The sequence below is a fragment of the Podarcis vaucheri genome (genome assembly GCF_965113315.1).
Source record: "Podarcis vaucheri genome assembly, chromosome: 16".
Classification (NCBI taxonomy): Eukaryota; Metazoa; Chordata; class Lepidosauria; order Squamata; family Lacertidae; genus Podarcis; species Podarcis vaucheri.
In genome coordinates this window covers 11716946-11728196 of record NC_138754.1, presented here as the reverse complement: position 1 = coordinate 11728196, position 11251 = coordinate 11716946, and the positions used below count along the sequence as shown (strand labels likewise).

The 11251-nt window shown below is 47.7% G+C and overlaps 1 protein-coding gene and 1 long non-coding RNA gene across 2 annotated transcripts; both read left to right on the top strand.

Moving 5' to 3' along the window:
* Positions 1-2780: 2780 nt before the first annotated feature.
* Positions 2781-6437, top strand: TTC9C (tetratricopeptide repeat domain 9C). The gene is made up of 4 exons (XM_082202589.1): positions 2781-2924; positions 4171-4426; positions 4771-4953; positions 5987-6437. The coding sequence occupies exons 1-4, from the start codon at positions 2904-2906 to the stop codon at positions 6079-6081; spliced, it is 555 nt and encodes a 184-aa protein (XP_082058715.1). The 5' UTR covers positions 2781-2903; the 3' UTR covers positions 6082-6437.
* Positions 6438-7340: 903 nt separating this feature from the next.
* Positions 7341-10863, top strand: LOC309521501. The gene is made up of 2 exons (XR_014214689.1): positions 7341-9459; positions 9636-10863. It is a non-coding gene; the product is annotated as an uncharacterized lncRNA (long non-coding RNA).
* The last annotated feature ends 388 nt before the right edge of the window (positions 10864-11251 follow it).

Here is an 11251-nt window from a genome sequence, read left to right as displayed (position 1 = left end):
AAATGCATCTCTGGGTTACTTGTGGGGCTTGCCTGGTATTTTTACATGAGTAGAACGTGTGCTTTTATTTAAAATTCATCTCGGGATTATTTATGGGGCATAGGAATTCGTTCATATTTTTTTCCAAAATATAGTCCAGGCCCCCACATACTCTTGAACATAGCTGTCAACTTTTCCCTTTTTTAAAGGGAAATTCCCTTATTCCAAATAGGATTCCTCACAAGAAAAGGGGAAAGTTGACAGCTATGGCTCTGAGGAACGGTGGACCAGCCCACAGCTGAAGAAGATTGCTAGCCCCTGCCCCAAAGTGCAACCAAAAACGCACAGTACTTTACAGTAACACAGGAACTCTCCCTCTTTTTTCGCTCACTTCATCACCTGCAAGCATTTGCTTCTTTATTTCTGAAGGTATCTACCACGTATGCTGGGTAGTTTCATGCTTTGTGGATTTGCCTGTAGTGCATGAAGAACTATGTGAAACAAAAAAATGTCTTAGGTCAATTTGGTAATCTCATTAAAAAAGAGAAGGATTAGGCCCAAACTACACAGGTTGGCGGCAGGACATCACACACCGTCTTCAAATGTTCCAGCCATGTCAGTGGCAGAAAGTGGGCATGACTGGCAGCACAATCCCATACAGTACCCTCCAAAATTTCTCCAATGAATACAGGGACATCTTATTATTATTATTATTATTATTATTATTATTATTACCCAATCAACTCTGGGCTGCTTCCAACAATAAATTAAAATTAAACATTTTAAAAAGAGTCAAATAACTCCATACCCTCCAACATTTCTCTGATGAAAATAGGGACATCCTAAGGAGAAACAGGACATCTATATGACACTCACTGTTTATATAATCAGGAAATGCAGATCATTTTACATCAGAATTATCTGATTTGGCTTCACCTCAGATTACACATCTATGTCTGACCAGACATTCAGATAAATCTTTCTGTTCATGGCAATTTATGAAATACCACATTGGTATGAACATTGCTATAAGTATATTTTTGTCCAGGGAGGGTGGAAGGGAATATAATGTTTGTTATTATTGTTCATATGTGCAAACATTTTTGAAGCAATGTTCCATACATTAGATGATAGCCTTAGTCTCCAATTATTCATCTAACCCCTTTTAAAAGCCATTGAAGTTGGTAGCCATCACTGCATCTTCTGGAAGCGAATTCCATCTTCTATGTGCTGCATGAAGAAGCACTTTCTTTTGGCTGTCCTAAATCATCTTAACATTTGCCTTCATTGAATGAGCCACCTTCTAATATTATGAGGGAGAAAAACTTCTATCTATCCTCTTTCTCTTCACCATGCATAATTTGATCCCCCTCTCTCATGTCCCTCCCCCAACTTGCTCACACACACACCCATACTAAAAGGTCCCAAATGTTAAAATTTCGTTCCTTATAAGGGGGATGCTCATAAAGCCACATCAACTGAAACTGGTCCATGATGCCACAGTCAGTGGCGTAGCGTGGGGGGTGCCAGGGGTGCCGGCCGCACCGGGCGCAACATCTGGGGGGGGTGCGAGTCCAGAGGGAAGGGACAAGTTCCTTCCTCCGCCGGGCCCCCCCCGCCACCGCCAGCCTTGCACCCTAGCGCGCGCACGCCCCCCGCCGCTGCTGCGGCGGCTGCGCTCCACTCACTGCTCGCAGGAGGAGCAGCCGCTGCAGCAGCGCCGATGCCACCGACGCCTGGCCGGGCACGGGCAGCCTCCGCACCCCGACGCTGACGCCATCTCCTTGGCCCAGCCACAGGCGGCGGCTGCTTCTGCCGACTGGGAGGGAGGAGAGCGGCGAGGGGGCTCGCCGCGCCCTGCGCTCCCCAAAACCCTCCGAGAGGAAGCCGGCGGGTGGGTGAAGGTCTCCCGGCAGACGAGGGCGCCGCTGGCTCCGGCTCTCAGCGCGTCTCAGCCGCGGGGGGGGGGGGGCAAGGACGGAGCACGGCTGGAAGCCCCCAGACCCGGCCGGGAGGAGGAGAGGCGCTCGCCAAGCCCGGATCTGGAGCTCCACCTACAGCCCAAGGAAAGGAGGGGACCAGGAGGCGCCCGAGGAGAGGGGGCTTCGGCTGCCTCGGCCCGCGGGGGCTCCGCAAATAATAAATTTAATAAATTCCTGCTGAGCCTTTGGGGGGGGTCCTTGGCTCCTTCGCTCGCCCCCAGCCCCAGTGGCGTAGCGTGGGGGTGCAGGGGGTGGGCGCAACATGGGGGGGCGCGCTTGCACTTGAGTGCTAAAATCCACGGGTTAGGGGGCGCAAATTACTTGCCTTGCCCCGGGTGCTGACAACCCACGCTACGCCACTGGCCACAGTAGATGTGTGCCAAGATCACCCTCAGGGTCTCTTCCAACTCTGTTGTTGTTGTTTAGTCGTTTAGTCGTGTCCGACTCTTCGTGACCCCATGGATCAGAGGACGCCAGGCACTCCCGTCTTCCACTGCCTCCCACAGTTTGGTCAGACTCATGTTTGTAGCTTCGAGAACTCTACCATTTACAATTCTATGACCCAAAACTTTTGCTGCATTCCCTACGTGCACAGGAGACCTGCGTGCTTCCCAGTACGCACACGTGTCCGCATCCACTCAGAAGGAAACCCCACTGAGTTCAATGGGTCTTACTTCCAGGTAAGAGTATATACACAGTGTAAAGCCAGCAGTTTGCGCTATTAGCATTCCTGGGGGCTGGTTGTTCCCCGACTCTCCCGCTCGCCTCCTCCGAAATCAGCTGACTCCGGTCACGTGATTTCGCTGCCCGAAGCTGCTTCCCATTTTTTTTGCAGTTTAAACTCTGCTTCCAGGTCACGGAGGGGGGCGTGGCAGCCCATGCAGAGCAGCAAGTGGTGATGGCCGGCTCCAGAAGCTGCTGCCGCCGCTCCTTTTGATCCCAATGGCCACCGCAGCAGCAAAGGTACGTTGGGGGGTTTGTAGCTCATTTATACAGCATCTGCTTTGCATGCACACAGAAAAGGTGTCAAGTACAATCCCTGGCATTCCCAGGTAGGGCACGGAATAATACCCCCTGCCTGAAACTCTCTGGAGCAGCTGAAAGCAGTCCTTCATTCAGAATCACGAGGGCTGGAATCTTTACATTTACACAACTATTTTACTTTTAAAAGACAACTGAAGGCGGCCCTGTTTAGGGAAGTTTTGAATGTCTGATGCTGTATTGTTTTTAATTTTCGGTTGGAAGCCGCCCAGATTGGCTGGGGAAACCCAGCCAGATGGGCGGGTTACTAATAATAATAATAATAATAATAATAATAATAATAATAATAATAAAAAATAATTTACATCTAGAGAGGCTGGACCATCACTCAGTAGCAGAGCATGTGGTTTGCATGCAGAAGGTCCCAGGACAGGTTCAATTTCCAGCATCTCCTGGTAGAGCTGGGGAAACTACCTCTGCCTGACACTTTGGAGAGCCACTCGCAGTGTTGCATAGTGTTGAGCTAGATGGACCAACAGCCTCAGTCGGCCTCACTCTTCCCCCCCCAAAAAAAATGTTGTGGGTGGCAATGCTAGGTCCCAAGAATAAATTAGTACTGGGATACGTGCTCTCATCCCCCAGATCAAAATGCTCAGGGAGATCTTGCTATGAAAAACGAACTCAAGGAAACATCCAAAAGAGGAAATATTGTAGTAGTGATGGGTGACTTCAACTACCCTCACATAGACTGGCTACGTATGTGTTTCACTCAGGATGACAAAGAGATAAAATTTCTAGATACTCTGAATAATTGTGCTCCAGAAGTGTTGGTTATTGAAATGGCCAGAGGGGCAGTGACCCTGGACTTAATCTTGAGTGGTGCCCCCGTGTGTGATGTTGTTGATGAGCCAGTTGGGATCAGTGACTATAGTGCCATTAAATTAAATAAATGGCCAGTTGCCAAACTTCCCTGAAACTGGGAGATTGGTAAAAGGGAAGTTGAAAGGCGGAGTCAAGAGAGTCAAATCACTCCAAACATTAAGACCAACAACATGGTGTCAACTGCATTCCGTTGTTGAACATGATGGCTGCATTCCCTTGGATAGTGGAATTTTTTATGGACTAAAACTGCCATCGTGCCTGATCACTGGCTGAGGCTGATGGGAGCTGGAGTCCATCCATGTCCTGGCCCCCATCTTTTATATTATTCTGTTACTCTCCCTTCCAGGCTTCTTCGGAAGCAACTATGGACCAACGGCTGCAGCAGGCCCAAGCCTTCAAGAAGGAAGGGAACCACTGTTACAAAGAGGGGCGTTTGCGGGCTGCCGTGAGCCGCTATCACTGGGCCTTGCTGCAGGTGAAAGGGCTGGATCCCAGTGTGCCTTCGCCTTTGCAGGAGTTTGGTGCAGAGAGGCCTCTTGTGACACCGGAACAGGAAAAGGAACTCCACAGCACCCAAAGCGACTGCTACAACAACCTTGCTGGTAAGCCAGGGCAAGTCTATTACATGTATCTGATGAAGTCCACAAGCATGGCATGACAGCGACTGTCTGGGCTATCCCATAATAGCTATCCCATCCTATTGGCTGGGTGATAACGTTCTCCCATTTGTCTGTCTTGTCCAAACCTCCAGCCATTATTAATGGATTGACTCTCAATGAAAGGTGTTTTCATAAATTTATTTTTCTCCTGTTAGCTGTAGGCTGGCTAATGGTGAGAGCACCTTTGAGCGTGCACAGAGTGCCTACCTGAACCCCTTCCCATTGAGTAATCCCAGGCTGTCGCTGGCCTTCTAGTAACAACGTTGTGCTGTGTGCCTCTTCCACAGCGTGCCTCCTACAAATGGAACCTGTGAACTATGAGCGGGTGAAAGAGTACAGTCTAAAAGTCCTAGAAAGGCAGCCGGAGAACCCCAAGGCGCTATACCGAGCTGGAGTGGCTTTCTACCACCTGCGGGATTACGACAGAGCCCAGCACCACCTACTGGCAGCAACCAGCAAGCAGCCCAAAGGTGAGAGGTGCTAACATGGTGCTGGAAGGATCATAATACAGGTCACTTTGACTTTGGTGATCTCTAGAGCAAGTGTGGGCATCTGAAACATATGAAGCTGGCCTATACTGAGGCCTTATACACACTATACCTTTAAAGCACATTCGTTCCCTCAAAGAATTCTGGGCCTTGTAGTTTGTTAAGCGATGCTTGGAATAGTAACTGCCTGAGGGAATAAACTACAGTGTCCAGAATTCTTTGAGGGGAAGAATGTGCTTCAAATGTTCCTTAAAGGCGTAGTGTGTTTTTGTTTTTATTATGTATTTTGTGTTTTTTATATTGCGATTTTATGTTGTGGATTGCCTTGAGATCTACAGGTATAGGGCAGTATACACATTTAATAACTAAAATAATTATTATTATAATACAGTCGTACCTTGGAAGTCGAACGGAATCTGTTCGGGAAGTCCATTCGACTTCCAAAACATTTGGAAACCAAAGCCCTGTCAGACGTTCGGGTTCCAAAGAACGTTTGCAAACCGGAACACTCACTTCCAGGTCTGCGGCGTTTGGGAGCTAAAATGTCTGAGTACCAACACATTTGGTACGACTGTAAATACATATCCCTAGTCAGTCAGTCAGTCAAATTATTTCTTTGTTAGAGACCATTGATCATCATCAAAATACAAACAGTAGAGAAGTACATTTTAGCAGAGGTGGTCCCCAATGCAAGAGACCCCATGTTGTGTATACTAAGTCAGACCATTGGTCCAGCATCTTCAATATTGTCTGCACTGAGCAGTAGCAGCTCTTCGGGTTCTCTGGCAGCGGACATTCCCAATCCTACCTGGAGTTACTGAGGACTGGAACCTGGGACCTTCTGCATCTACCACTGACTTACAGCACCTCCCTGACAGTTTGTGAGCTGAATTCAGCCCACAAAACAACTTCTTCCAAATTTGCATCGAGGCGTTTTTAAAAAACAATCGAATTTAACTTTGGTTTTTGCAACCCTTTCCCTCCCTGTTTTTCTTTTCCAATCTCTCCATCGAAGATGCCAACGTGAAGCGTTACCTGCAGCTGACACAGTCTCAGCTGAACAGCTACCACAAAAAGGAAAAGCAGCTGTACATGGGGATGTTCGGCTAGAGGCGGCAAGTCCTCCCTGAAAACACCTGGATATGGCCTAGTGTTGGTTCCTGGTTTTGTGGGACACATGTGGCTATCGGCTTCAGAAGCATCAGATGACGCAGTGCCTTGGGAAACGTATTTCATTACCATTTGAGCCTGGGAAAGTGTGAGCGACAGAGACCTCCTTCAGCATCTCCTTCCCTACCCAATGTTGCTGTTTTTGGGTGCGGAACGGCTTGGGGATGGACTGCCCAACCCCTAAACGATTCCCTCCTTTCCATTGCAGCTATAATAGGAACTACCGGCTAGATTTTCTCTGTTTCGTTTTTTCCCTTCCACCTCGCTGTTTCATAAAAGTATTTTGGGAAATGTAACTTTTGACTGCCTGTGTATGTGTGGTGCTTGTTTTCCGTTTTGATTCTGCAGAGGGAGAAGCTGAAACCGAAACAAGTTAAGAAAGGCCGAGCCCCTTATTCATATATTGGCTTTGGGGAAATTGCTGAGTTTTGAATGTGAGTCTTTCTCTCCTCCCACCCTTCCATTACACATATCTAGCAGGTGACTCAACACTGCTTTGTTATTTGGTTTTTTCGGTGCCCTTCGTTGCCATAGCGACCGTCACTAGGCCTCTCCTGTGGCTTGCTCCTATGGCAACGGCGTCCTGTTGTGTCAGCTATGCTTGGCATCTCCGTGTGACCTCTCTCCCACCCCACCCAGGGCCCAGACACCTCTGCCCATACAAAAGGAAGGCCAGAGGTCTGCATGTTCCACCTACCACATGCCTGTGTTGGAGCTTTTGCCGCTGCCGCTCTCAAGAGCTGCTAGCCCATCCAGTGTTTAAGAAAATGGGTTTGCTTCCCTTTCTTCTTCATATTTCTTCTAACATAAAATTGCAGTTGGGGTGCGTTATTGGTGATGCCTGAAGAGGCCAACCCTTCCAAGAGAGAGAGATGCCTGAGGTTTCACCTGGCTCTGAATCCTGCAAGGGCACAGGCAGCTACTGGCACAAAGAGAGCATCGTGGCGCTGGGATCAAGGCCACACTCGCACCACACATTTAAAGCTCTGCAATACCATATAATAATACATAAAAGTGGTATCTCGGGTTAAGAACTTAATTCGTTCCGGAGGTCTGTTCTTAACCTGAAACTGTTCTTAACCTGAAGCACCACTTTAGCTAATGGGGCCTCCCGCTGCCTCCGCGCCAACAGAGCCCGATTTGTGTTCTCATCCTGAAGCAAAGTTCTTAACCTGAAGAACTATTTCTGGGTTAGCGTATGTAACCTGAAGCGTATGTAACCCGAGGTACCACCGTAATAATTTATTATCAGTACCCCGCCCATCTGGCTGGGTTTCCCCAGCCACTCTGGGCAGCTCTCAACAGAATAATACAGTCATACCTTGGGTTGCGAATGTGATCCGTGCGGGAGGCACGTTTGCAACCCGCAGTGTTCACAGCCTGAAGTGCCACGTCTGCGCACGTGCGTGATTTGATTCGGCGCTTCTGCACATGCGCGTGACGTCATTTTGCATTTCTGTGCAGGCGCCGAAACCCGGAAGTAACCCGTTCCAGTACTTCTGGGTTTGGTGCGGTCCGCAACCCGAAAACACACAACCTGCAGCGTTCGTAACCCGAGGTATGACTATAATAATAATACAGTTGTACCTCGGGTTACAGACGCTTCGGGTTACAAACTCCGCTAACCAGGAAGTGGTTGCTTCCGGTTAAGAACTTTGCCCCAGGATACGAACAGAAATTGTGTGCCAGTGGGAGGCCCCATTAGCAAAAGCACGCCTTAGGTTAAGAACCGTTTCAGGTTAAGAACGGACCTCTGGAACAAATTAAGTTCTTAACCCGAGGTACCATTGTAGTAGTAGTAGTAGTAGTAATGATAATAATAATAATAATAAAAATAAAAATAATTAATAATAAAAAGATCAAACATTAAAAACTTCCCTATACAGGGCTGCCTTCAGATGTCTTCTAAAAGTCGTGTAGTTCTTTATCTCCTTGACATCTGATGGGAGGGCGTTCCACAGGGCGGGTGCCACTACCAAGAAGGCCCTCTCAGTGGCTCCCTGTAACCTCACTTTTTGCAGTGAGGGAACCACCAGAAGGCCCTCACAGCTGGACCTCAGTGTCTGGGCAGAACGATGGGAGTGGAGATGCTCCTTCAGGTATCCTGGGCCGAGGCCATTTAGGGCTTTAAAAGGTCAGCACCAACGCTTTGAATTGTGCTCAAAAACTTTAAACTGTCATAGTTACCCACAATAATTTTGGGAGCCGTAGTTTGTTATGGCTGCTGAGAGTTGTTAGATGATCCCCATTACAGTGTTACAATTCTCAGAGTTTCCTGGGAAGGGGGATCAATTGCTAACAGGGCATTGTAACCTTGTGAGAATAATGGAGTATTCTAACAGCTCTCTGCACCCATAACAAACTATAGCTCCCAGAATATATTTTTTTTGGGGGGGGGATGCACTTTCAATGTATGTTGTGACTGTGGGCTCAGTGTGCTATGAGGGGAGATCCATGCTCAAAAATCCCACCCAGTAACTAAGGCCCCCTCCCTCCAGGCTGGTGTATGTGTGTGTTTGCCACTACAGTGGTACCTTGGGTTAAGTACTTAATTCGTTCTGGAGGTCCGTTCTTAACCTGAAACTGTTCTTAACCTGAAGCACCACTTTAGCTAATGGGGCCTCCTGCTGCTGCCGCACCGCCGGAGCACGATTTCTGTTCTGATCCTGAAGCAAAGTTCTTAACACGAGGTACTATTTCTGGGTTAGCAGAGTCTGTAACCTGAAGCGTATGTAACCTGAGGTACCACTGTATATCCTGCAAGAGGCTGAGGTCCCTTCACACAGACCCCAAAAAGTATTTTAAGGGACTGGGCCCCCACAAAGTTGATGGGTATTGCTTACCTGGACTCCCCCCGTTTTATTCAAGTTGGCAGCCCTGAATATGTGATCTATTCAGTATAGTACATTCCTGGTGGATTTGCACCAGACAGGCAAAAAAACTTGTTTTATTAGTAGTTCTATGAGGCGTCCTCAACGGTTACCACATTATTGCCGTCTGGAGGGGGCACTCTTGTGCCACAGTGCAAGAAAAGAGGGATGGGGCGGGGGGGGGGGGAGAAACAGGAATATGTGTGGTATAGCAAGTTACAGGATTTCAGAAGGAAGTTACGGGACCTGCACCCACTGGGAAAATAAAGCAGTTTGTCCACCCTGAAACTTGAAAGTGGGGTCATGTGTAGCTGCCCTGACAACTCAATATGCCAAAATGATCGTGAATACAGGGAAAAAGGATGTCCCGAGTGAGGGTTAAAGCGACCCCCACTCTACAGGTTCAGAGTAGGGTTGGGGAAGGAAAATGATGGGGACATAATCCGCAGTGGCGTAGCGTGGGGGTGCAGGGGGGGCCGGCCGCACCGGGCGCAACATCTGGGGGTTAGGGTTAGGGGGCGCAAATCCACGGGTTAGGGGGCGCAAATCCACGGGTTAGGGGGCGCAAATTACTTGTCTTGCCCCGGGTGCTGACAACCCATGCTACGCCACTGATAATCCGAGAGGCTTCTAATTCTGAGCCATGTTGGCACTTGTACAAAGTCAGAACTCCTGCCTTTTTGTCATTTCTGCTTTCTTCCCGGTTCTCCAGCTGTGACATCCCAGCAAACATCCTTCATTGCTGCCATGCGTGTCTCCTCCGGTCTCTTAAACAAATATGTGTGTGTGTGTGTGTGTGTGTGTCAGCAGCTGGGAAAGGGGGCTGTTTGCTTTTCTCAGCTGCCGTTTGTGACCTTGCCTCTTGCAAACAAGACATCAGCAAGTTTTTCTTTTTGTGGGTGGGGGTCGCTGCGGGTGGGGGGGGGCTGCCCGTGGGCCTCTGTGTCCACAGTACCTTTGTGACTTGGTAGCAACCGCAGCAGAATGTGTGTGCGGCGCATGTGTACATTGTGGGTGTGGTAGCATTGAACCAAACAGAAATTTGGCTTCTAGAAGATAACTGTTTCGGGGCGGTTGTTTTAATCGCCAAAGAAAGGTGCTAGTCCACAAGGTGGCAATATTTGCTGACAGGTCAGCAACCAAAGGTCAGAGGCAAACAAGTGAGAGGAAATTAACTCCTGAAAGGAAGGAAACTTGCATGACACAGTCCTGAGTGTGCCCCCAGAGAGGTACTGATTTTCCATGTACTGTATAAGCCTGGTTTTTCTCCCTAAAAAATAATGTCAAAAATTTGGGGGCATCTTATATACGGGGGTCATCTTCCCCCATTTTCTTAAATCGGAGTCCCCAAAAATAGGGTCGTCTTATACATGTGGGCGTCTTATAGTCGGAAAAATATGGTAATTGAAGAGGGCCCAAAGTTTATTTATTTAACCCCCTGTTCCTCTTCAAACCCAAGGCAGCAAACACAAAAGCGACAAAGTAATTAAAACATATTTAAAAACATGTAACGTATTTAAAAACACGAGAGATTATGGTCAGCAGGATGGTGGTGGGTACGCATTATGACTACTTTGCTATGTCATTGTTCTGCATTTTTTCATGTTGAAAGCCACCTTCAGCATCGTTTGAAAGGCGGCATATAAATAAAATTATGTACGTAGTATGTATGTGATCGGTTCAGGGATGTGTACTGCTCAGCAGTATTTGGCTGTTTTGCCAAGATGCAGCAGAGAAATTGTTATGCACAGATCTCCACGATTATAATTTTATTAAAATAAAATTTTATTAAGGCGACTGGGGAGAATAGTGAGAAAAGCTCAACAACTTTGCCAATGAAAGCTCAACAACTTTTGTGTCCAGATTTTCACTTTTTGAAATATGGCAACACACACACACACACACACACACACACACACCCCACAATGAAACCTGGAAGGTGTAGTTTGTTAAGGGTACTGAGAGTTGTTAGGAGACCCCTGCTCCTTTTACAGAGCTATAATTCTCACAGTGGTTTAACAATCAATCCCTTTTCCTGGAGGATTAAAAACCTGCTTAAGACCCTGAATAATGACTGAAGACATTCCTAAGCAGATACGGGCTTCTTATTAACAAATTCCATTGATTAAAATAGCTGTCTTAAGGAGGCCTGGGTATGACATTTTAGGCCGGGGGGGCGGAACCAAATGCCTTCTGTCTCCTCATATACAGTACGTGACAAAAATATAACAATGAACTAA